We start from the raw sequence: 25,318 nt of genomic DNA on the forward strand, positions 1-25,318 counted from the left end.
GACAGACAGGTTTAATTTTATTACAGAAGCCACTGCTGGCTGAAGGGAACAGGCCAGCAAGGTGGGCTCAGGCTACCCCCAATAGCCAGGATGGGGGCATGGCCGGATCTGGCGCCTAGAAGTCAGAGGGAGGCCCAGGAAACTTGCGCCAGTTTTCCTGCCTTGTGGCTGCCTGAAGAGCCCCCTACTCCCAGTTCTGTGGGTGCCCGGAATCACCCAGAGTTCAAGTCAGGTCTGTGCCAAGCCTGAGATCCCCCACAAAGACGGAGCAGGCGGAACAGGCCGGCGGCTTCCAGATGCCCTGAACATACAGGGGACTCCTGTGGCCCCCCATAGGCATGGCCTTCTTACAGCACCCCTCAACACGCATAGCGGTGAGCTGGTAGGAGGTGCTGGTGGTGGCACCGTCTCAGCTCCTAGTGGCCTCTAGACGGGCTCTGGCCCTACACGTCTGTGCTCCTGGCACTGAAGATGGAGGTTGGGGTGGGATGGGCGGGCATCGGGGGCTGAGAGCCTGCCCCCACCCCGCCCAGCCTCTGCCTTCCATGCCACATCTTCTCACGCAGCCTCTGGTACTTCACCTCCAGAACCTTGTTCTTCACTGACTGAGGGACGTCGGGCACGAACCAGGCGGCAATGAGCTTGATGCACAAAGCCACATGCTAGGGGCAGCACAGGAGAGGTCCGGCAGGATCAGGCGCCAGCAGGCATTTGGGGGTTCCGGGCCGGGGAGGAGGGCTGGAGAGAGAACTGCCCAGACCCACTCCAAGGCCTCTCCCGGTTCCGGCTCACCTCAAAGAGGATGACGAAGGCCAGGCGGATGGCCAGGAGGAACCAGAACTGCTCGGAGAAGTTGTAATCGGGGGGATTGCGGTAGTCCCTGTATCTGGGGTAAGGAAGTACCTGAGGTCAGGGGTCGGGAGTTCAGAGGGCATTCTTGGGGGATGGGGAGTTCCAAACCTGCACAGAGTCACGTTTTCTGAGCCCTCAATCCTATCGGGGTCCTGGAAGTCCTTGGTGTGGAAGACGGACAGGCTGTGGTTGACGTAGCCCTTGAGGCAGCTGGGGAGAGGGGAGAAGAGTGTGGGGTGGGGTGTCTTCCAGGGCGGCCCCTTCAGGCCCCAGGGTGCTTCTAGCTTGTGTTATGGAGCAAACAGTGAGGTGGGGGCCACACCACAGACTGCCTCCAGTGGGATGGGGCTCCCAGGCCAAGCACATCTTCACATCCAGGGGCTTGGGGGTGCTGTGGGGACTCTGGACATCACCAGCCACTTTCCCTGCCAGGGACTGACCCTGGGGACCCAGTCTGGTTTGGTGGTTCCTCCAGGTCAGAGAGCTGGATAAATCAGAAGAGGACATGCGGAACCTCACGTCGGGAGGAAGCCGTTCTGGCAGGGCCTGCTCAGGAGGCAGCCAGGTCTGGGAACTTCACCCCCAACTGCGGTCCTGGCCAGTTATCCCTGACCTCCAGCCCAGGGCCTGCAGTCAGTGGGCACAGGGCAGGGGCCACCCCCGGGCCCCAGCCTCATTAAAGCCCCAGGGGTATTGACAGATCCAGCCATTCCCAGGAGAGACAGTCTGGGTTTCCCCAGGGCTTGGCTGTCGTGGGGCCAGTTTCTCCTTGGGGTCTCCAGACACTGTGAGGCCTTACTCGACGGTGGAGTTGGCTTCTTTCAGGCATGGGCTATAGCGGTACTTGTAGACCACGCGGGGGATGAACTCAGATGTGAAGGCGATGACCAACCCGTTGGCGATGACCGCCAGCACACCAATGGTCTCCAGCACCTGCAGCCAGGTCCCTGCACCAGAGCAGTGGACAAGCGGTCTGACTCGTCTCCCTCGGCTCGTTCTGCCCCCCACCCCCGGCCAACGACGGGCATGCCATGTCTCTGTGCATGGTGTCCCATTGCAGCCCTAGGGCCACAGTATTCATGAGGAAGTCCCCAGCCACGGCAGAGCATGGCCTCAGCGCTCCTGCACCCCTCACCCTGATGTGGACAGGGAGGGACCCAGGACCCTCATCCCTCCATCTTCCTGAACTTCGCCCCCAAGCCACTCCACCTCGTGGGTTCCCACCCCAGGGTAAGACCTTGTAACCTGGGCCCCAAGACTGGGGGCCTCCCTAACACCTCTCTCCCTTTCCCCACATCCAGCGCCCCAGCCCCTGTGGCTCCCCTGCTGCCTGTCCATCTCCACGTGACCAGTCTTGGGACACAGGCCGGCTGCTCTGTTCCTGCCCCAGCCACTGGCAGAACCTGGGTCCCGCTTGGGGACGTCAAGCCCCTCCGTGAGAGCCTGAAGGTTTGTGGGAGGGGCCTACAAAGCGCCCCGCCCCGCCCACTCTGGGACCCTCCCACCCAGGCTCAGCCCACATCCGAGGCCGAGGCCATCAGAGGAGGGCTGGGGGCTGTCTGCGGTGTGAGATCACAGATTATGTCCAGCTGAGCCGGCGTGGCCAGCGGGAAGCCCACAGGCCTGAGGCCGCCCGGTTCCCACCCATCCTGCACCCGCGGGGCCTGACCGATGTCCTTGGCCTTGCGCGGCACCAGGCGCCGCTGCAGCCAGACCATCTTGATGGCGTCGAGGCGGATCTCCACGAGGTTGCTGAAGAGCGCGAGCAGCGGCGCCAGCGGGAAGGCGGCCACGAAGATGGTGGTGAAGCCGTACTGGATCACTGCGGGGCGGGGGTCAGGCTCGCCGGCGCCCCGCGCTCATGGCCGTAGACCCCCGCCCCGCATTAGTCTCGCGAACCCCCGCCCCGCAGCGCTCACGCACTCATCTCCATGAACTCGTCGAACAGGCTGAAGACGTTGACAGAGTTCAGAAGGTAGTTGCGCCGCCAGTCCCTGAGCTCGGGGTCCCGGGGCAGGTGCCCGGCCAAGGAGGCCCGCAGAGAGCGGAACTTGTGGGTCACCCACCTGCGGGGAGAGCTGCGTGGCGGGGAGGGCGCAGGGGCGGAGGGGCCGGGGGCTCCCGGGGCTGGGCGGGGTCGGCACTCACGGGACCAGGTACTCCCCGCAGTTGCTGAGTGTCTGCTTGAGGCCCATGATGATGGCCATCTGCACGAACAGGTCCATCATGCAGCCGCTGGCGTGGCACTGCGGGGCCAGAGAGGAGGAGTCAGGGAGGGGTCCTGGGGGAGAGCAGGGGGGCAGGTCCACCATGCAGCCGCTGGCGTGGGACTGCGGGGCCAGACGGGGGAGGGGATCAGGAAGGCGTCCTGGGGGACGGTCAGGGGAGCAGTGGCCTGAAGCCTGGGGGCGACTGACCTCTTCCAGCTTCCACAAGCCTGCCAGGCGCGTGGACTTCCCGGGGTGGCCGTTGATCCTGGGGAGGAAGGGGAGGTCTGGGGCACTGCAGGCCTGCCTCGGACAGGGTGGATGCAGCAGGACAGAAGCAGAGAGGAAAGAACAGGCAGGGCAGGCCCTGCAGGTGAGCGGGGCACAAGTGCTCACATCCAGGCGAACCACACCCACACGTGGACGCGCACACACATACACACAGGGGAGGCCACAGGCTCCCAGACAAACCGCACCTGCACGTGGGCACGCGCGCACACACACACACACACACACACACACACACACACACAGGTGAGGCCACAGGCTCCCAGACGAACCGCACCTGCACGTGGGCACGCACACACACACACACACACAGGGGAGGCCACAGGCTCCCAGACAAACCGCACCTGCACGTGGGCGCGCGCGCACACACACACACACACACACACACACAGGTGAGGCCACAGGCTCCCAGACGAACCGCACCTGCACGTGGGCACGTGCACACACACACACACACACACACACACACACACAGGGGAGACCACAGGCTGCCAGACAAACTGTACCTGCACGTGGACGTTCACACACACACACACACACACACACAGGGGAGACCACAGGCTGCCAGACAAACTGTACCTGCACGTGGACGTTCACACACACACACACACACATATACAGGCGAGGCCGCAGGCTCTGACACGTGCTCCAGACACTGTCTGTTACAGGTGGCCTCAGTTTCTCCCCCTGGAAACGGCACATTGGGTTATTTTGTGTTTAAAATCACTTGCTTTCCATAATATGAGAAATACATGAACTATCTTAAACCAAAAGTCAGGCTCGTGGTCAGTGGTGAAATCCGAAAGCATTCCTATTGTAGCTCACGACAGCTGGTATTTAACACGGTTCTGGAATTCCTTGCAAATCAGCAAGAGAAATATAAAGTATAAATAGTATACATTTGCAAAGGAAACAATGGCTGTTTTTAGAAAACATGATTATATACCTGGAAAATCAAAATAAAACAACTGAAAGGCTGGGTGGATAAATCAATCGGGTGCTCAAGTGGATACAAAGTGAGCATCCAGCAGAACTGGCTTGTCTGTGTGGGGAAAAGCTGCAGGGAAATGTGGCGTGAGAAAGCATCGGTCACCCACAGACACCAGCACCAGTTATACCATAATGAGACTGAAACTCACAAGGTATCTGTGGGGCCTACATGAAGAAAACTATAGAACTACTAAGGAGCATGAAAGACTTGCGTGGAGAACCTTGTTCTTCCATAAGGAAACGCAGGAGGTATTTGTAGTCAGAGCGAGGGGCTGCAAAGACATCCACGTGCTCATTCTTGGAGCCTGTGACCACGTTCTTACCTGGCAAAGGAATTTTATCTCACACGGCAGATGGGATTAAGGCTTTGAATCAGCTGGCTTTGAGATGGGGAGATTATCTCGGGTTATCTGGTTTTCCTGGTGTAATCACAAGGGTCCCTCCATGGGGACAGGGAGCAGCTGGGAGTTGGCCTGACTCAGAAGGACTCAGGACCCAGAAGGACTCAGGAGTCAGGAGGACTCAGGACCCAGAAGGACTCAGGAGTCAGGAGGACTCAGGACCCAGGAAGACTCAGGACCCAGAAGGACTCAGGAGTCAGGAGGACTCAGGACCCAGAAGGACTCAGGATCCAGAAGGACTCAGGAGTCAGGAGGACTCAGGACCCAGGAGGACTCAGGACCCAGAAGGACTCAGGAGTCAGGAGGACTCAGGACCCAGAAGGACTCAGGATCCAGAAGGACTCAGGACCCAGAGGGACTCAGGAGTCAGGAGGACTCGGGACCCAGGAGGACTCAGGACCCAGAAGGACTCAGGACCCAGAAGGACTCAGGAGTCAGGAGGACTCGGGACCCAGGAGGACTCAGGACCCAGAAGGACTCAGGACCCAGAGGGACTCGGGAGTCAGAAGGACTCAGCCCCACACTACAGGCTCTGCAGGGGGAGGAGCAGCCATGCACCAAGGAGAAGCTGAAAACGAATTCTCCCCTGGGGCCTCCAGAAGGAGCCCAGCCCTGCTAACCCCTTGGTTTTCAGCTGGTGGGACTCATCTGGGACTTCTGGCCTGCAGAACTGGGAGGTAATAATTTGACTGTTTGAAGCCACTAAGCTGTGGTCATTTGTTATGGTGATTTTCTTGGAAATAATGTATCATTTTACTTCTACGATCTTAAGCCAAGTCCCATAGTCCCACAGAATTTTTTTTTTTTTTTTTGAGACAGATTCTTGCTCTGTCGCCCAGGCTGGAGGGCAATGGCGCGATCTCGGCTCACTGCAAGCTCCGCCTCCTGGGTTTAAGTGATTCTCCTGCCTTAACCTCCTGATTAGCTGGAATTACAGGCGTGCACCACCACGTCCGGCTAATTTCTGTATGTTTAGTAGAGACGAGGTTTCACCCTGCTGGCCAGGTTGGTCTCAAACTCCTGACCTCATGATCCGCCCACTTCAGCCTCCCAAAGTGCTGGGATTACAGGCGTGAGCCACCGTGCCCAGCCAGTCTCACAGAATTTTTAGGTAATTTGACAAAATGATTCTGACATTCATCTGAAAGAATGAAATACGTAAATAACCATTAAAAAAGTAGAAAAGAAGAGTGATGGACAGCAGCTAGCCCCACCCTACAGTAAGGCATAAAGGAAGAATACCCAACACAGCAAGGGGCTAGCCCTGGACTTGTCAGAATCCATGAAAAGACAATATATAAGCAAAGAATGGAATTTGGGGTATGATGAAGAAGGCATTTCAAACAGGCTTCCCTCATTTCAAACAGGCTTCCCTCCTCTGCCCCTTGCAGCAAAACAAATTCCTTACAAGTCAGGGATTTGAACGTTTAAGGTTTTTGTTTGTTTGTTTGTTTGTTTTGAGACAGGATCTCTGTCACTCAGGCTGGAGTGCAATGGTGAGATTATGGCTCACTACAGCCTCCACCTCCCAGGCTCCAGTCATCCTCCCACCTCAGCCTCCCAAGTAGCTAGGACTACAGGCCCACACCACCACACCCAACTAATATTCTATTCTTTGTAGAGATGTGCGATGGGGGCTGGTGGGGGCAGTGGCATGAAAAAATAGAACCATAAAGGAACGTATTGTCAAAAAGAAAATTTGCTGTAGTGTAACATGGGAAACCAGATACATTTTCACCTCTGTTTTCCAAGAGACCCCCTGTGCAAAGAGGCACTGCCTAGAACTAAGCTCTAGAGCCAGACTTTGGGGTTTTTATCTGTTCCACCACCCACTGGCTGTGTGTCCTAGAGATAGTTTCTTAACCTCTCTGATTCTCAGTCATCTAATCTGTAGATCAGCTGTGCCCTATAGGGCTATTGTGCAGATTAAATGAGTTAATGATAGAATGTGTGAGTGTGCAATGGATGTAGCTACTATTATGCCACTCCTCAAGATTAATCAATATGTTCAACTGTGGGCCAGGTCCAGTGGCTCACACCTGAAATCCCAGCATTGGGAGACTGAGGCAGGCAGATCACTTGAGGTCAGGAGTTCAAGACCAGACTGGCCAACATGAAGAAACCCTGTCTCTACTAAAAATACAAAAATTAGCCAGGCATGGTGGCGTGAGCCTGTAGTCCCAGCCATTATAAAGACCCATCTCATCCATCGAGAAAAATCAATTCAGATCTTGGGTCCTTAATATGAATGAATACCCATGAAGGTTTACTCACAAGAGGGAAACCACCTGTGTAACAGGAGGATAATGATTAAAAACCAAAAATGGACCCTTTAGGAAACAAGAGATAATCAGGGAACAGATGAGAACTTAGGGAGAAGGAAAACCTAATTGAAATCCTCAAGAAAATAAAAACACAGATGGGATGCTGTGAATAAAAAATAAATAGGGAACAAAAAACACTCTTAGAAATTAAGACTTTAGGCCGGGCGCGGTGGCTCAAGCCTGTAATCCCAGCACTTTGGGAGGCCGAGACGGGCGGATCACGAGGTCAGGAGATCGAGACCATCCTGGCTAACACGGTGAAACCCCGTCTCTACTGAAAAATACAAAAAACTAGCCGGGCGCGGTGGCAGGCGCCTGTAGTCCCAACTACTCGGGAGGCTGAGGCAGGAGAATGGCGTGAACCCGGGAGGCGGAGCTTGCAGTGAGCTGAGATCCGGCCACGGCACTCCAGCCTGGGCGGTAGAGCGAGACTCCGTCTCAAAAAAAAAAAAAAAAAAAGAAATTAAGACTTTAATAGTTAAATGTAAAACAAAGAAATCAATGGATGGAGAAAAAGGCAAAGTGAAGGAAATCTCCCCAGATGTTACAGGAGGAGACAGAGAAGGGACGCATGGGCGAAAAAGGTGAGGAGCGTGGTCAACAAGCCCGCAAGGACCAGAAGCTCCGTGAAGAGAAAGCGGAAGGAAACATTTTTAAAACCATACCTGAGGGAAAAAGTATTTAAAAAAGAAGAAAATTTAAGGAGCCTAGACAGGACACAGGATTTCAATGGGAAGGGCTCACCGATTGCCCAGCACAGTGATAAAGAAAAACCCACCCCTGTATTGGTCCCCAGTTTAAAGAGAAGGTCCTAGAGCTTCCAGAAGGAAAAAAGTAGTATTGGTCCCCAGTTTTTGTTTGTTTGTTTGTTTGTTTTTGAGACAGAGTCTCGCTCTGTCGCCCGGGCTGGAGTGCAGTGGCGCGATCTCAGCTCACTGCAAGCTCCGCCTCCCGGGTTCCTGCCATTCTCCTGCCTCAGCCTCCCGAGTAGCTGGGACTACAGGCGCCCGCCACCTCGCCCGGCTAATTTTTGTATTTTTAGTAGAGACGGGGTTTCACCATGTTAGCCAAGATGGTCTCAATCTCCTGACCTCGTGATCCACCTGCCTTGGCCTCCCAAAGTGCTGGGATTACAGACATGAGCCACTGTGCCCGGCCATTGGTCCCCGGTTTAAAGAGAAAGCCCTAGAGCTTCCAGAAGGAAAAAAGTAGAAGGCCTAGGAAGGAATGAAAATCAGGTTTTCCACACACTTCTCACCAGTCGCTTTGTGTGTTAGAAGGCAACACAGTGCCTTTCAAGTTCTAGAAGGACATTTATTTTGAACTTAGATTGCTATACCCAGCCATGTCAATCACATGCGAGGGTAGAATAAAGACATTTTTAGACATAGAAGAATTCAGAAAGTTTACCTCCCAAATATACATTTTTTAGTGAAAAAGAGCAAAAACCAAGAAAGAAGATGGCTTGGGAATTCAGGAAATAGTGGCCCTAACCCAGGAAAGTAACAGAAACAAGTCCCAAGAAGACAGCCGTGAAAGAGACCCAGAGAGCAACCTGCCAGGCGTGGGTAGGAGAGTGGAGGGCTCCCAGGGAAGGTCTCTGGAAGAAAAGGGAGTCTGTGCAATACATGGTACACCGTAGAGAGGCTGGATAAAATTGAGGGTATGATAAAGGCATTCAAGAAAAAAAGGCAACTAGAAACCCCAGGACTGGGCAGGAGAGTGGAGGGCTCCCGAGAAGATTTCCGGAAGAAAAGGGACTCTGTGTAATACACAGAGATGGATCCCAGCAGATGGATTGGAAGGCAGACAAAAAAAAAAAAAAAAAAAAAAAAAAATAAAAGAGACTCCAGGAAAAACAAAGAGCTGTACAATAAATGTTATAAATATGATGCAAACTAAAACATACCATGATTTTAAGAAACTGACAAGAAAGAAAGAAAGAAAAAGAAAGAAAGAAAGAAAGAAAGAAACTTTGCCTTGGTGCTACGATAACAAAAATGCTTAGATAATATGAACAGTCAGTCAGTCGTAGGAAAAAAACACAATGGTCAATAAATATCTGGAAAGATGCTAAACCTCACCAATAGTTTTTTGGTTTTTTGGGTTTTTTTGAGACTGAGTCTCACATTGTCGCCCAGGCTGGAGTGCAGTGGTGCGATCTCAGCTCACTGCAAGCTCCGCCTCCCAGGTTCATGCCATTCTCCTGCCTCAGTCTCCCCAGTAGCTGGGACTACAGGCACCCGCCACCACGCCCGCCTAATTTTTTGTATCCCTGGTAGAGACAGGGTTTCACCGTGTTAGCCAGGATGGTCTTGATCTCCTGATCTCGTGATCCGCCCACCTCGGCCTCCAACAATACTGGGATGACAGGCCTGAGCCACCGTGCCCGGCCCCTCACCAATATTTTTTTAAAGGCACATTTAAAAAATGAAAAGACTGCCCGTTGGCTCAGGATGGAACGTTTCGCACACTGTGGGTGACTTTGTTGCTGACACGGCCTTTCTGGAGGTCTCTTTAGCAGGATCTATGTTAATGTAAACGCACACTCCCAAGTCACAATTAAACTGGCGACTGCAGGCACGGAGGCTCACACCTGTCATCTCAGCACGTGGGGAGGCCGAGGCAGGAGGATTGCTTGAACCCAGGAGTTCAAGACCAGCCTGGGCAACATGACAAAACCCCGTCTCTACAAAAAATATAAAAAATTAGCCAGGCATGGTGGCACATGCCTGTAGTCCCAGCTATTCAGGAGGCTGAGGCAGGGGGATCGCTTGAACCAGGAGTTTGAGGCTGTACTCCAGCCTGGGGCAATGGATCAAGATACTGTCTCGAAAAGTAAATAAATAAAATAAAATGACAGGCTGCTGACACCACTATCAGGTATCACCTTACAGGTAGAAGGGAACCGGAGAGGCCTGCAGTCCGCTCAAGACATCAGGCTTTCAGGGGAGATACTCAGGAAGCAATCCAGCGCTGCCGGGAGCCCCAGGAAGCCTCAGGACTTGGCTGCCTGGTGACTTGGGGGCACTGATTCGGAGAATGCAGCTGCAGCTGGAAGGTCCCTGGGCCTCCTACCTGACCACAAAGCCCCCTCAGGAGGACTAGAAGCTCACTAGGGTTTTCAACAACCAAGGACTCAGCACACAGGGTTGGACCAATTGACACTGAGGCCCCACAGTGTCCTCCCCAACCCCAGCCCCAGCCCCAGCACATAGACAGCATCCTCCTGCCTGCAGACAGGAGACCAGGGTTCAGCCCCAGGAACTTCCAGAGTGAGAGGTCCGCCAGGAGATACGTGGCCCACAGCAAGCCATGGTGCACGCCTTTCCCAAGACGGATGGAGGTCGAGAACCAGCATCTACAGGGCCAGGCGTGGTGGCTGACACCTGTCATCCCAGCACTTAGGGAGGCCAAGGCAGGTGGGTCACCTGAGGTCAGGAGCTCAAGACCAGCCTGGCCAACACGGTGAAACTCCATCTCTACAAAAAATACAAAAATTAGCCAGGCGTGGTGGTGGGCGTCTGTGGTCCCAGCTACTCGGGAGGCTGAGGCAGGAGAATCGCTTGAACCCAGGAAACAGAGGTTGCAGTGAGCCAAGATCGCGCCACTGCACTCCAGCCTGGGTGACAGAGTGAGAATCCGTCTCAAAAAAAAGAAAAGTAAAGTTGCAGCCAGCATCCCTCTCATCTCACCTTCCTAATTAGTGAAATGAACCTTTCTGGCTCCACAATCAATGTGCACCTTTTTTTGGCCAGGTGCAGTGGCTCACACCTGAAATCCTAATACCACGCCTGAGGCGGGAGGATCGCTTGAGCCCAGGAATTCCAGACCAGCCTGGGTAACACGGTGAGACCCCATTTCCACAAAAATTATTAAAATTAGCTGGGTGTGGTGGTGCACACCTGTAATCCCAGCTACTCATGAGACCCAGGAGGTCAAGACTACCATACAGTCAGCCAACATTGTGCCACTGGACACCAGCCTGGCGGCAGCGAGACCCTATCTCTCTCATGTATATGAGGGTGCGTGGACAGGCAGACCCAGGAAGACACTGAGTGCATTTCCAGCATAAAGAGCAGGTGCCCTTATTCCTAGGACAAAGCCATTTCTGCCAGTGCTGTTACGTGCCTGCAAATGCATGAGGAAGCCTGGGAGGCCACCAGACTGTCTTGATGGACCTCAGGGCCTGGAATTTACAAGCTGGGCTCACTGCAGGCTTCGTTCACGTGTCTCTATGTTGGATTTCCACTCGTTCTCAGCAGAAATTATTTTTAAAATTAAAAGAATGGATATTGCCACTTTAAAGGCGGTGGAACAAGCCCTCGTGAGTTGGGTTGGAGCAGCCTGGCGCCGGCCCTACCTGCCCAGGATGAAGGCGATGTAGATGAGAGACGAGAAATGGGTGAAGAACTGCAGTGTGAAGAAGCGGATGGTGAACCTGCTCTCTCGCTCCGAGTGGGTCCTGGGCATCTCTGGAACGGAACGGGCCCTCACCTCTCTCCCTGCTCATGGGAGAGGCCCTGGGGCAGCAGGAAGGGCCCCCTCCCCTGCTCTCTGACCACAGCTCCAAGGCCCAGCCCTGAGTCCTCCCGCCAGGTCCCCCAAGAGGGCCTGGGGTCGTCCTCTCACCGAAGTCACAAAGCTTCAGGGCCACGTACTTGTTGATCTGCGGAGGAGGGCACCGAATGGGCTCACTGGGGCCACGGCAGACCCCCCAGCTCGCGCCTGCCCCACTCCCGGCCCCACCTTGGTCATGATGCTGATGGTCACATAGTGCACCAGGGCTCCGGTCACCACCACTGCTGTGGTCACCTGATCCTCCAGGAAGGGCAGGGCCGAGCTGCTGAAGAGTGCAGAGGCCAGGACGCGGTAGACCACCAGGATGTGGGCCATGCCGATCATGAGGCAGATCTGCGGGACGGCTGTGGTGGGTGGGGGCTAGGGCGGGTGCGCAGCCCGGGTCTCCAGCCCCACCGCGGTGTCCCCCGAATACCATGATCAGGGACAGGATGAGGATGACGGTGCTGCGCAGGTAGGAGTGCTGGTGTGGCCGGAGCTTGTAGTCAGGGCAGTTAATGAGCTGAAGTGCCATTTCCTCCTGGGGAGAGCACCAGGCAAGCCTCAGACACGGGACACGCCTCACAGGTGGACAGACGGGACACACGCCCCACATGTGGGGACACGGACACAAGGACATGCCTCGCAGGTGGATAGACGGGACACACACCCCACATGTGGGGACACGGACACGAGGACATGCCTCGCAGGTGGATAGACGGGACACACACCCCACATGTGGGGAGACAGACACGGGACACGCCTCACAGGTGGACAGATGGGACACACGTCCCACACGTGGGGAGACAGACACGGGACACGCCTCACAGGTGGACAGATGGGACACACGTCCCACACGTGGGGACACGGACACAGGGACACGCCTCACAGGTGGACAGATGGGACACACGTCCCACACGTGGGGACACGGACACAGGGACACGCCTCACAGGTGGACAGATGGGACACACGCCCCACACGTGGGGAGACAGACACGGGACATGCCTCACAGGTGGACAGACGAGACACACGTCCCACACGTGGGGACACGGACACAGGGACACGCCTCACAGGTGGACAGATGGGACACACGTCCCACACGTGGGGACACGGACACAGGGACACGCCTCACAGGTGGACAGATGGGACACACGTCCCACACGTGGGGACACGGACACAGGGACACGCCTCACAGGTGGACAGACGGGACACACGTCCCACACGTGGGGACACGGACACAGGGACACGCCTCACAGGTGGACAGATGGGACACACGCCCCACATGTGGGGAGACAGACACGGGACATGCCTCACAGGTGGACAGACGAGACACACGCCCCACACGTGGGGACAAGGACACAAGGACATGCCTCACAGGTGGACAGACGGGACACACATCCCACACGTGGGGACACGGACACAGGGACACGCCTCACGGGACAGACGGGACACACGGCCCACACATGGGGAGATGGACACGGGGACACGCCTCACAGGTGGACAGACGGGACACATGCCCCACACGTGGGGCAACAGACACGGGACACGCCTCACAGGTGGACAGACGGGACACACGCCCCACACGTGGGGCAACAGACACGGGACACGCCTCACAGGTGGACAGACGGGACACACGCCCCACACGTGGGGACACGGACACAGGGACACACCTCAGAGGTGGACAGATGGGACACATGCCCCACACGCGGGGAGACAGACACAGGACACACGCCTCAAACGCGACAGGCATATGTAGGCCGTGCAGGGCACCAGCCTGTGCCCAGGTCCGCCTCAGCTGTGCTGCCAGCTCCACCTCACCTGGTCTTCGTCCCACGTGTACAGGTCCCAGTGCAGGACCACGCGGGCACGCTGCCGCTTCCAGATCTCCAGGAACACCGTGGCTGTGGCGGGGGCAAGGAGGGGCATCACCGCGCTACGCCGGGTGGACCTTGGAGCTCAGGCTGGCACTTCCCCCGGCCCCGCAGAGGCGTCCCGCAGCAACTCACCCCAGAGAGCCATGAAGATGGCAAACACCACCGTGCCGTCATTGTCAAAGAGGTGGGTGAGCTGGGGGGGTGATGGGTGGGCCGGAGAGGAGACGGGTGAGCTGGGGAGGGGGGCAGGTGAGCCGGGGAGGGGGGGTGAGCCGGGGAGGGGGGGGGGTGAGCGGGGGAGGGGGGTGAGCCGGGGGGGGGGGGGGGGGGTGAGCCGGGGAGGAGGGGGTGAGCCGGGGGGGGGGGGTGAGCCGGGGGGGGGGGGGGGCCGGGGGGGGGTGAGCCGGGGGGGTGTTGGGCCGGGGAGGGGGGGTTGGGCCGGGGAGGGGGGGTGGGCTGGGGCTGGGCCTCCCCCTCAGCCCTGTGGGGAAACTGAGCAGCTCTGCAGGGCTCCAAGGCCTTGGCCTCCCCACCTCCGGGTGGGCGCACTGTGCCCATCTTCCGCAGGCCCTGGGGTGGACCCAGAGGTGACAAACCTTGGCGAAAGTGCAGGTTTCCGAGAGCCGCTGGTACCTGCGGCTGTGGTCGCCGAGGGGACACATGAGGATGTCGTGGGCCTCACAGATCTCCTTGCTGAAGGGGCAGGGATGAGGCTGGGGCCAGCTCCTCCTGGCAGCGGGGCTCAGCCCGGACCCCCATGCCCGGCCCCTGCTGCAGCCCACCTGATCTGGCTGGCATCAAACAGCGAGAATCCGCTCAGAAAGACCAAGAGGCCTGTCAGGGCGGCCGGCACCAGCATGTAGTTGTACCAGCCCAGCCAGGCGAAGTACAGGGCCACCTTTTCCCCAAAGTAGTTCCTGCAGGCAGCAGCGGTCAAGGCCCGCTCCGCTGGGCACGTGGCTGTCAGGGGGCGGTGGGGGAGGGACGGGGGTGGGAGGGGGCGTAGGGGTGCGACGGGGGTGGGAGGGGCGGTGGGGGAGGGACGGGGGTGGGAGGGGTGGTGGAGGTGGGAGAGGGACAGGGTGGGGGAGGCGGGTCTCTCCTTTGGTGGCATCAGTGAGTCTGAATGGGGAGCACATCTGTGGGCATGGGGGCATCTGTGGGGGTGTGGGCAGTGTGGGGGCATCTTCTGGGTGGTGTGTGGGGGCGTCTACAGGGGTGAGGGCAGCCGTGGTGGTGTGGAGGCATCCACAGGGGGTGGCAACTTCCGGGTGGTGTGTGTGGGTTAGTCTGCAGGGCTGTGGGGGCTCCCGTGGGTATCTGGGGGCGTCCGTGGGGTTCCTGTGATCTCTTTGGCCAGTGTTACCTGATCTCGTCAACTGGCTGCTCGCGGAACATGTGTCTCCAGCCTGCCCACGTCTTCTTCAGGTGTCCCTCCCCCTGGCTCGGGCGACAGGGAATGAGAGCCCCCATCCCAGGGTCCCACCCCAAGGCCCTCTCCCGGCTGCCCACTCCTCACCTTGTGCAGGGGGAACTTGGCCTCGAAGACCCCGTCCTTTTCCAGATCCTCGAAGGTCTCTGTGGGTCACAGGGGCTCACGAGTCAGGGGGAGTGAAGTGCTGGAGGAGGCTGCCCGCGGCGCCCCGTCGGTGCCCCAGCCCTGCCCTCACCGCCAGCCGAGGTCTTGGTCTTCATGACAACGAAGTTCACGATTCGGATTCTGAGATTCAAGAGCCAGAGCAGGGTGGGCCCGTGTGACCACAGTGGACCCTGCCTCCAGGTCTCGACCTGCCCTCTGGTCTGGCCAGGCCCAGGCCCCTCCCTGTCCTGGCGGAGCCCCCAGCCTGCCAGCCCTGACCGGAACCCAGAATCCACAACCCACCCAGGAGCTCCCCCCGCACCCCCCTTAAAGTGCTCCCAGGGCCTGACCTGCCCCACGGCGTCCAGGATGAGGCTGGGCTGGGAGCTTCCTCTCCTCCCAGCCCGTCCCTCCCAGAATCCCAGACCACAGCCCCCACCTCCAACCACACCTCCCACCTGCGGGCCCCTTGTGTCCAGAGCACACCCCGGCCTTTATCCGCACACACCCTCCTTATACCCTGGGAGCTGCTCTGTCTGTGCAGAGACTGAGGCTCAGGAAAGGGAATGTCCCGAGGCCACACAGCCACAAAGCAGCACAACCGGGTGTCCGACGGCAGAGCCGGGCTCCGAGCCTCCCCCTGTGCCTAGAGACATGGCTCCTGGACACCCCAGGGCACGTCGCAGGCACGTGCCCCCTGAAGCCACCTCCCCTCCTTTGATGCCCCCTCGCGACCCCTGAAGACCCACAGCTCTCTGTTCACGGATCCGCTGCCCCCTCCACTGCCTCGTGACCACTGCCAGGAGTGTCCTTGGCCGGTCCACAAAGCAGGCTCTGGCTGAGCCCTGCGGGGCCTGGACGGGGCTGGGCAGGTCATGGGGGCATGGAGGGCCAGGCTTGGAGGCTCCCTCCCGGGCTGGAGGACTGGGGAGAAGCAGGGCCTGAGGGAGTGAGGAGACTGTCCCTGCCGGGCCTCTGGGTCTGTGCCTGGGAGGCCAGGGACAGTGTCCAGGAAGGGGCATCAGACCTGGAGAGGAGGCGTCTTCAAGAGACACTGGCCTTGGTCCAGGAGGGGCCACTGGGCCTCTGCAAATGCCGCCCACCCCCTAAGGCTGGCTCTGACTCTGTCCCCAGGAACGAAGGCAGCCACACGGGGCCCTCAGAACGCTCTGAGAGGTGAGAACCACCATGATCCTTTATTGGGATGGGGAAGCTGAGGCTCACACAGCCAGTGGGTCTCACACCTGTGGCCCCTGCCCTGAGACCACGCGGCTGTCCCGCCTTGGCGATGCCCAGAGCCTGGCACTGTCTCCTGCCCGGTCTGGACCAAGCACACGGGTGGCAAGGGATCCTCCTGGACGCAGCTCTGGGTGCAGCCTCTCACCTCGTGGTGACCGGGACGGGGGTCGGAGCGGCCAGCTCGGCGTGGGGGGCAGGCCCCTCGGGCTCCAGGAGGAGGGTGCGGTACAGGTCGAAGATGCTGCTGTCAGCACGGATCCCAAAGAAGACCCGTTTCTGGTCCTGTATCATCTGGGGCTGGGGGGCACACGGGACCCTCTATTCCACCTCCGAACCTTCCCTACCTCTGCAGCCCTGGCCCAGACCACGGAGCCTCCTCGCTTCTCACGCCCCTGCTTCTCCCCAGTCCTCCAGCCCGGGAGACAGCCTCCAAGCCTGGCCCTCCGTGCTCCCGTGACCAGCCCCACACCCCGTGCCCCTCGCTGGGCACCAGCCCACCTTGATGTGGAAGCCCTTTCTCCTGAGCTCCTCCAGGAACTGCTCTTGCCGGGGGTCTCCCTGGGTGCGATGATGGGCCACGAGGACATAGTCCCACTGCTCAGAGGCCTCGGCCTACAGGAAGGAGGCACCGGGCCAGGTGCAGGTGAAGGGGCAGGACAGGGCCGGGGGGGCCCGGGAGGGGCCCACGGACACCCACCTCACAGGTGCCGATCTCCATCAGAGGGAAGCTGTCCCCTTCGGGCTCCACCAGGATCCGGAGGCTGTCTTTGCCCTGGGGGTTTGGGGGCAGAGAAAGGGATAGGAGGATGTGATTAGGGGCAAGAGGCCCCTCACTGGCGGGTCCCTGCGTCAGACCACATAGTCACACACCGTCCTTCCCCACAGCGAGAACAGCAGAGTCCCAAGGAGTTGGCTGTAGGCGGGTGACAGGCCAGAGGGCCAGGACCTCCTGCAAACAACCGACAAGACTGTGGAGACGGAAGCACGTGAGGGTTCCTGCAAATGCAAAAGGGAAGATGCAGCCCACAGAGGCCAGCGGGATTGTACGGAAGAGGAGCATGGTGAGCAGCCGACAGGGGAGGCGACGGGAACGCCAGAACAGCCAGGGAAACGCAGGTCAGAGGACCAGGAGACGCCGATGCGCGGGAGAAGCCACAGGCACCCCTGCACACTCCCGGTGCTGTGCGTATCAGAGCATGGGTTTGGAAACCTGTTGGACTGTGTTTAAAATCGAACGCTCCCAGCTCCTGGCCCAGCCCGTCCACCCCTGGAGGTGCAGACAAGGGCACTCACGGCGGCCCCATTTCACATGAGGTCCCGGGGGCTGGGCAGACGGATGGACACCATGCCATCCTCACACAGGGAGGGTCCTGCAGCAGGCGAGGTGAGTGCCTGCAGGGCACAGCACACGGGGCTCCCGCGGGGTGACTGCCAAGGCACATCCCAGCAGACACAGCGACAGGAGAGTCTGGGGCCAGAACCTTCCGGAGGAGGGGAATTTGCAGGGCCTCAGAGCGTCCGCCTGATATTTGTTAATTACTGAGGCAGTCCCCATGCCATCTCTGGCTGCATCATACCCGGTCCCTGCACCTGAGTCCTTCCCCTCTCCCTGCTGCATCCTCGCCAAGCTCAAGACCTGCCTCCTCCAGAAAGTCTCACTTGACTGCTTGAGCCTGTTGGCCCTTGAGGGCTGCCGGGTAAAACAGAGGCCACCCAGTCACACTTCATTTCCAGATAAACAACAGGAGGATGTAGTATAGATAGGGCAGGGTAGGGTAGGATAGATGCCCCAGTGATTGCATGGTGCACGCCTACACTAAAAATGTTGTTTATTTGACATTCAGCTTGACTGGGTGTCTGTTTCTTTTTTTTTTTTTCTTCTTTTCCTTTTTTTTTGAGACCGAGTTTTCCTCTTGTTGCCCAGGCTGGAGTGCAGCGGTATGATCTCAGCTCACCGCAACCTCCGCCTCCCGGGTTCAAGCGATTCTCCTGCTTCAACCTCCCGAGTAGCTGGGATGACAGGCACCCACCACTGCACCCGGCTAATTTTGTATTTTTAGTAGAGACGGGGTTTCTCCATGTTGGCCAGGCTGGTCTCGAACTTCCGCCCTCAGGTGATCCGCCCACCTTGGCCTCCCAATGTGCTGGGATTACAGGCGCCTGGCCCTGTCTCTTATTTTGTTTCGCTAAGTCTGTAACCCTAGTCAAGGTCTGCCCTCCAGCCCCCACCCCCCCCACACACACCAGGAGCTACTGATTCCGGGACAGGTATCCCCATTCTCTCTAGTGTCTCAACCACAGAAGCCAGGAAATGCATCCAACCAACCCCAGAATGGGAGGCTCTCAGGCAGGGGATTGGTCCACAGCTAGTATCAGTCCTCGGCCAGTCAGGAACCGAGGAGAGCAGGAGGTGAGCAGGGGGTGAGCAGGGGGTGAGCAGGGGTGAGTAGGGAGGTGAGCAGGTGAGAGGGGGGTGAGCAGTGAGTGAGCAGGGGCGAGCAGGGGGTGAGCGTTCCCGTTCCCGCCTGGGCTGCGCCTCTCGTCAGATCACCGGCGGCATCAGACTCTAGCAGGAGCGAGAGCCCTGCTGGGAGCTGCACATGCAGGGATCTCAGCTGCTCCTTATGAGAATCCAGTGCCTGATGATCTGAGGTGAGACAGTTTCATCCCAAAACCATCCCACCACACCCACAGCTGTGGAAAAACTGTCTTCTGTGAAACCGGTCCCTGGTGCCAAAAAGTTTGGGGAGCGCTGCTCTGAGGCATCCGACGCCCCGGTCACGGGGAGATGGGCTGCGCAGACACCATCTCAGCGCCCAGCGCCACACTGCAGCCTCCCTGGGGCTCTGAAGCCTCCGACACTCCGGTCACAGGGAGATGGGCTGCGCAGACACCATCTCAGCGCCCAGCGCCACACTGCAGCCTCCCTGGGGCTCTGAGGCCTCCGACGCCCCGGTCACGGGGAGATGGGCTGCGCAGACACCATCTCAGCGCCCAGCGCCACACTGCAGCCTCCCTGGGGCTCTGAGGCCTCCGACGCCCCGGTCACGGGGAGATGGGCTGCGCAGACACCATCTCAGCGCCCAGCGCCACACTGCAGCCTCCCTGGGGCTCTGAGGCCTCCGACGCCCCGGTCACGGGGAGATGGGCTGCGCAGACACCATCTCAGCGCCCAGCGCCACACTGCAGCCTCCCTGGGGCTCTGAGGCCTCCGACGCCCCGGTCACGGGGAGATGGGCTGCGCAGACACCATCTCAGCGCCCAGCGCCACACTGCAGCCTCCCTGGGGCTCTGAGGCCTCCGACGCCCCGGTCACGGGGAGATGGGCTGCGCAGACACCATCTCAGCGCCCAGCGCCACACTGCAGCCTCCCTGGGGCTCTGAGGCCTCCGACGCCCCGGTCACGGGGAGATGGGCTGCGCAGACACCATCTCAGCGCCCAGCGCCACACTGCAGCCTCCCTGGGTGGGGAGGTTCTTGCCCTAGTTGGCCCACGGGGCTCACCTGGTCCTTCTGCCCCGTCCTAGACCAGCAGTTCTTCCTGCCTCAATCAGCCCTTCCTCTGACTCCCTGCCTGGCCTTCCCAACAGCCCACGGACAGATACCTGCACTCAGGTGTGGCATGCCACACTGAAACTTCTCCCCCGTGCTGGGTCAGAGGAGAAACCTCCATCCTCAGACAGATATGCAGGGAAGGGCGTGGCACCTGCCCAGGTGGGAGAGGCACCTCTGTCTCATGCAGAGGGCAGCCTCGCCCGAGGGGACTGGTGGCCGGGGGGACGTGGGCGTCACCACTCTGGCTCTGTGGTTTGCCTCCATAGGAGCCCGGGAAGTGTGTCAGTGGGGTTTGTGGGGGAATGGCCCCTCACATGCCTGGCTTCAGACCCAGGATGAGGGTCCCTCCTCTGCCCAGAACCCCAGCTCCTCTGGCAGACGCTGAAATTAGAGACCCCCTCCCATCAGCCTGGGCCCAAAGCTGAAAGCAGGCAGGATGAGCCCAGACCCCTGAGAAGGAAGGGACGAGGCAGGGACCCCAGACCAGGCGGGACTTTCAGAGAAGCCTGGGAGAAGGGACTGTCCTTGGGGATCACTCTCAAGGGTCAGGGTGGGAAGTCATCCTTCACCCCAGAAATGAGGCACAGAAACCTCTTCCCCACCAAAGACATCGTGCAGCCCTGGGGTGATGACCCCACGCCTCGAAACAGCCGAATCAGCCTACCCCGGGGAGTGGGGTGTGGAGCCCTCATCACTGATGTGGGCTGACAGGGAGGCCTCCACCCGGGGCAGAGCTACACGCACACCTGGGGCGTGCCAGCCCCTGGCTGCCCTTAGCTGCTCCCTTAGACCAGGCAGAAGCACTAGGGCTGGCAGGTGGAGCCCCCCCCAACGGCCAGACAGGTGGAGCCCCCCAGCACACACAGCCAGACAGGTGGAGCCCCCCAGCACACACAGCCAGACGGGTGGAGCCCCCGAGCACACACAGCCAGATGGGTGGAGCCCCCCAGCACACACAGCCAGACGGGTGGAGCCCCCCAGCACACACAGCCAGACGGGTGGAGACCCCGAGCACACACAGCCAGATGGGTGGAGCCCCCCAGCACACACAGCCAGACGGGTGGAGCCCCCCAGCACACACAGCCAGACGGGTGGAGCCCCCCAGCACACACAGCCAGACAGGCCTCAGGCTCTGAGACTCTGCTGCGGAACTCTGGGCCCACCGGCCTCCAGGACCTGCCGTCCATCTGTCCATCCATCTCCAGGGCCAGTGTTTACGGAGCCACACCCACCGGCCCATCCCCGGGGCCGCAGCCACAAGCCTCCAGGACTGGGCCGTCCATCTGTCCTTCCATCTCCAGGGCCTGTGTTTATGGAGCCACGGGAGCCTGGCTTCTCCACACCGCCCTCGGGGTCTTCACAGGTGGGGGCTGGACCACCTGAAGTCACCTCTGCTTCCACCCAAGCAGACTGTTCGGTTTATCCACAGTGAGAGGTTTATCCACAGTGAGAGGTTTATCCACAGTGAGAGGTTTATCCACAGTGAGATGTCTGGGACCCCCATGTCCCCAGTCCATGGGCTGCACCTCCAGAAAGCTGTGTGTGGGCCCAAAGGCTCCCAGCTCCCAAGGCAGGGACCGGGGCTGGCCCTACACACTCAGTCTTGGGACCTCTGAAGCTTCAGCCAGCCTTGCCGTCTGCAAACCCAGAGAGGGAGGCCAGCTCCGGGTGGACAGCCGGCCAGGCCGTGGCTCCGACACAACTGAGACGCCCCAGGCCTCAGTTTCCTCATCTGTGCAACAGGGTGCCCTCACCCCAGCCCCCAGAGTCACCTGAGCGGTGTGCAGACACAGGAAGAAGGTGGACAGAACCACACACTGTCCTCCCCATCCTTCCTGCACCACAGCCCTCGCAGGCGACACACCCAGTAATCCAGGGCCCCAAGGAGTTGGTGGGGGGCCCCTGGCACCCCCATTGTGGGCATAGGCCAGCATCCAGTGGGCAAGCCCCCGGCTCCCAATGAGGAAGCTTCTAGAGATACTGTAGCCCACAGGAGACCCTTCCAAGGGCTGGAGTGTGAGGACGGAGCTGGGGGTCCTGCCCATCCTTCCTCTTCCCAGTCCAGCCTCCAGGTTGGGGGCAGGCAGAGGAGACGGCTGTGTAGATATGACCCCACCCTGCTCTTGAGAGGCCTGGCCAGGGGTCCCGTGACACACGTCCCCCCAGGTGTGCATGGGAAGGTGTTTGGGCCTCATCTCCTCCTGAGGTCACGTCAGGCCTCTTGGCCAGCACCCTGAGCCCTCTGGGAATCTGGCCCTTGAGAACTTCGGTTTCCTCATCCCCGGAGGGTCCCCTCCTGCGCCCACCGCAGTCCCAAGCACACAGAGGCCCACCTTGTGAGCCACAGTGCCCAGCCTCTGCCCAGCCTACGCATCCTCTGAGCAAACCTTCCCTTGGAGGCCCTGAAGCCAGTCGTCCGCCCACCCAGCTGCCCAGTCTGTCATCTGTCAGTTCACCCATCCATGTGCCCGTCCATCCCCAGACACTGACGGAGTGACCTGCATGCAGCCCTCCCAGGCAGTGCATGGCGTTCGTGGATGCAGGGGCAGGGGCCTACTTGGCAGGTGAGGAGGCATGGAGCTTGGCATTGTAGGGTAAGAGGTTGGCAGAAGGTGAGAAAATGGGAGCAGAATTCCTGGGAGAAAGAACATGTGTGGGCAGGCCCTGAGAATCAGGGTGCAGTTGGTATCTGGGACTCAGCAGTCAGCACCTCCCAGGGACTCAGCACTCAGCACCTCCAAGGAGGACTTGGTAGCTACTACTCCTGGTGACTCAGCACTCAGCACCTACGGAAACTGAGTCCAGGGACTCAGTCCTTGGCACTTCAGCTTTGCAGAAGCATAAAGGACAAGAAGGGAGCTGCCAGAGGGGAGGCTGGAGGTTGGCAGAAGCCAATCAGGGAGGGCTGCTTGGCCAACTGGAGAGCTTGGACTTCAGCAGGGGCAGTGGGGAGCCATGGAAGGGGTTAGAGCAGAGGAAAGGCACGCTCAGATCCAGCCTGGAGCTGGGACTACCAAGTCCTCCCCGTGTCTGCAACTGTCCTTTTTGATCACCACGGGAGTTTGGACCTGCTCCGTTTCCGACCCGGACCGGTTCACCCCTCCTTAGGCAACTTGGTGGTCCCCTGCTCCTGGGAGGTCACCATATTGATGCTGAACTCAGTGCAGACACCCAATCAGCCTAACACACTACAGCCCAGAACTCCCAGGCTCGAGCAGTCCTCCTGCCTCAGCTTCCCAAGTGGGACTGCAGGCACACGCCATCACGCCCGGGTTCGAGCAGTCCTCCTGCCTCAGCCTCCAGAGTAGCTGGGACTGCAAGCACACGCCACCAGGCCCGGCTATAACTGTCCTTTTTGAAGGACTGATGCTCTCACTTCTGGCAGACCAGGTGCTGCCTCTCCCAACCCAGTCCCTGGCCAGCCCCAAGTCTCTCCTCCACCCCCAGCATGGGAGGAAGGGGCTGGCAGTGGGGACCCTGAGCTCAGGCCAAGGGGCATCAGGTGCTGGGCTGAGCAGCCAGGGTGTCGGAGCTGGATGTGGAGGGCGGAGGAGAGCCCTGGGCAGAGGTGAAGCAAGAGGCCGCCTGTGCAGCCCACGGGTGGAGGCCCTGGCAGGCCGAGAGAGAGTCTGGTTTCACTCTGCACCTCACCACTGCCTCCTCCCTGGGCCGACCAGGTGCTGACCCGCCCAGGTGTTGGCCCCTGGCCCCAGGTGACCTCTTCACTGGCAGAGGGGAGAAAGGATGTCTTCCTGTGTGTTCTCCTGCACCGCGCCCCCTTCTGCTCTGCACCCCCACCCCCAGATCGGAATCCAGCTGCAGCAATCGGCCCCACCTGTGCCTGGGGAGGGCTCCTTGGGGAGCAGAGAGCCCACAGCCCGCCAGCCACTCTGCAGCTCCCAACTCTGGGGCAGCCCGCCTGGAGCCACGGCCCCTCCCCCTTAGGGACCAGCTGCAGGGTCTGGGGTCCTCACCAGCAGCCCCAGCCCCGGTGGACTTGCCCGCTCCATCTCGTATTGAGGGCTCTGGTAAAGGTTCCCGGTCCCACACACTTGCTAAGAGCCCGGCCCTGGTGTCCTCAGAATCCCGAGCTGGAGGGAGGAGCACCGCCCTCCTCCAGCACTTCCAACCCCCAGCGTGCCCCAGGGGTCCAGCGGGCAGCTTAGCTGAGCCGGGCTCTCACCCTCACCATACCTGGCAGCCTGCAGGGACACAGGCGCCTTCCTGGTGGGGCTGGCAGCCGGTGGCTGGGGCCGGGTGGCCCAGGTGTGGGTGTGGCTGGGGCCACGCAGGTGTGGACCCTTCTGAGCGCAGAACTCACCTGCATTCTGGCTGCGGCTGCAGTTCCGGCCGGGGTTTGACGGCCAGGAGAGCAGCTGCCAGTGGCGGGCGCTCCTACCTGACTTCCGCGTGGGGTTCGCCCCTCCCTCCTCCTCCTCTGGCGTCCCGCAGCCTCTGCGCCTGGGTGTAGTCGGGGAGGAGCTGGCGTCCGGGCCAGGAGAGTCCCCCAGCCCCTGGGGCCTGCGACACCTTCCTGGAGCCCAGATGGCGGGTCAGGGGCCGGAGGGGCAGGTGGGGGAACTCCTAGGCTAGAGTTCCCGAGAACGGGGTTTCCACTGTGAGATGGAGCTCATGATACCTGGTCCTAGGGGGAAGCAGGATGGCACAGAGCCCCTGACAGAGCTGGCACCAACACCCCCACTTGCCTTGCCTCTCTCACCCCTGCTCACACATCCCCATGTTCCCTCCAAAAGCATCCCACCCCAGGCCACGGCCTCCCCAGCCCAGGCCACGGCCTTCCCACCCCACAGGTCCAGTGTTGATTCCCTTAGAGGAGAAACTGGGGCAAGGAGGACTAAGGATGAGACAGACTCCCAAAGAAACTGTCTTCTCCCACCCGAGTCCCTGCTTTCTGGGCCCCAGCTGGGCAGTCCTTGGAGTCTTGGGGACACGTGGCTGGCCCCAGGCTGTGTAGACAACGGAGGAGGAGTCCCCCACCCCACATCCCCAGGCCCTGAGCACGTTCTGTGCAGCCTGGGCTGAGGGCAGCAGCTGGGCAGACTCTGGGTGTCCTGAGAGTGACCGCCCAGTGGAGTGCCCCGAGGATGGAGGGGATGCAGGCAGTGGGGGCCCAGGCTGCGGGCATTGTCTGCAGTGTGTGTGGCGAGGAGTCCGCTTCTGAAAGCTGCTGGGAAGCTGGGGGAGCAGGGACAGGGCTCTGCAGGCAGACGCTGTCACACCAAACAGCACCAGGCCCGCTGGGGCCAGAGCACCCCCGGCAAGCCCAGCAGCCCTCTGCTGTGGTTCAGGCCCAGGGCTGACAGTTGGCTCCGGTTTCCCCAAGGGTTAACATGGCCCCACCCATGTTTCTCCTTGGGGGACCTCCTGACAGGCTGGGACAGCAGCAGAGACCACAGCTTTACCACTTTGGCAAAGACAAGGGAGTGAA

The 25,318-nt window shown here is 59.7% G+C and overlaps 2 protein-coding genes across 3 annotated transcripts in view; both read right to left on the reverse strand.

Annotated features, from left to right (window-relative positions):
- The window catches only part of LOC126936564 (interferon-induced transmembrane protein 1), a 135,262-nt gene extending 113,443 nt beyond the window's left edge, over positions 1-21,819 (reverse strand). Inside the window, exon 1 of one of the 2 annotated variants that reach the window (XM_050759306.1) lies at positions 21,816-21,819. The gene's annotated coding sequence lies outside the window, so the exon portion shown is untranslated. Of the gene's footprint in view, positions 1-15,798; positions 15,803-21,815 lie in introns of those variants that run through there. The other variant, XM_050759304.1, reaches the window with a different exon arrangement.
- Positions 5-24,273, reverse strand: ANO9 (anoctamin 9). The gene is made up of 23 exons (XM_050759311.1): positions 24,191-24,273; positions 17,012-17,086; positions 16,813-16,926; positions 16,460-16,611; positions 15,167-15,222; positions 15,016-15,074; positions 14,863-14,936; positions 14,279-14,413; positions 14,093-14,189; positions 13,629-13,689; positions 13,441-13,523; positions 12,059-12,163; positions 11,812-11,976; positions 11,695-11,731; positions 11,426-11,537; positions 3,270-3,327; positions 3,001-3,098; positions 2,776-2,918; positions 2,522-2,674; positions 1,652-1,799; positions 961-1,062; positions 793-886; positions 5-662 (listed from the first exon to the last, which is right to left on the reverse strand). The coding sequence occupies exons 1-23, from the start codon at positions 24,194-24,196 to the stop codon at positions 444-446; spliced, it is 2,346 nt and encodes a 781-aa protein (XP_050615268.1). The 5' UTR covers positions 24,197-24,273; the 3' UTR covers positions 5-443.
- Between the last annotated feature and the right edge of the window lie 1,045 nt (positions 24,274-25,318).

The sequence above is a fragment of the Macaca thibetana genome, chromosome 14, assembly GCF_024542745.1.
Source record: "Macaca thibetana thibetana isolate TM-01 chromosome 14, ASM2454274v1, whole genome shotgun sequence".
Classification (NCBI taxonomy): Eukaryota; Metazoa; Chordata; class Mammalia; order Primates; family Cercopithecidae; genus Macaca; species Macaca thibetana.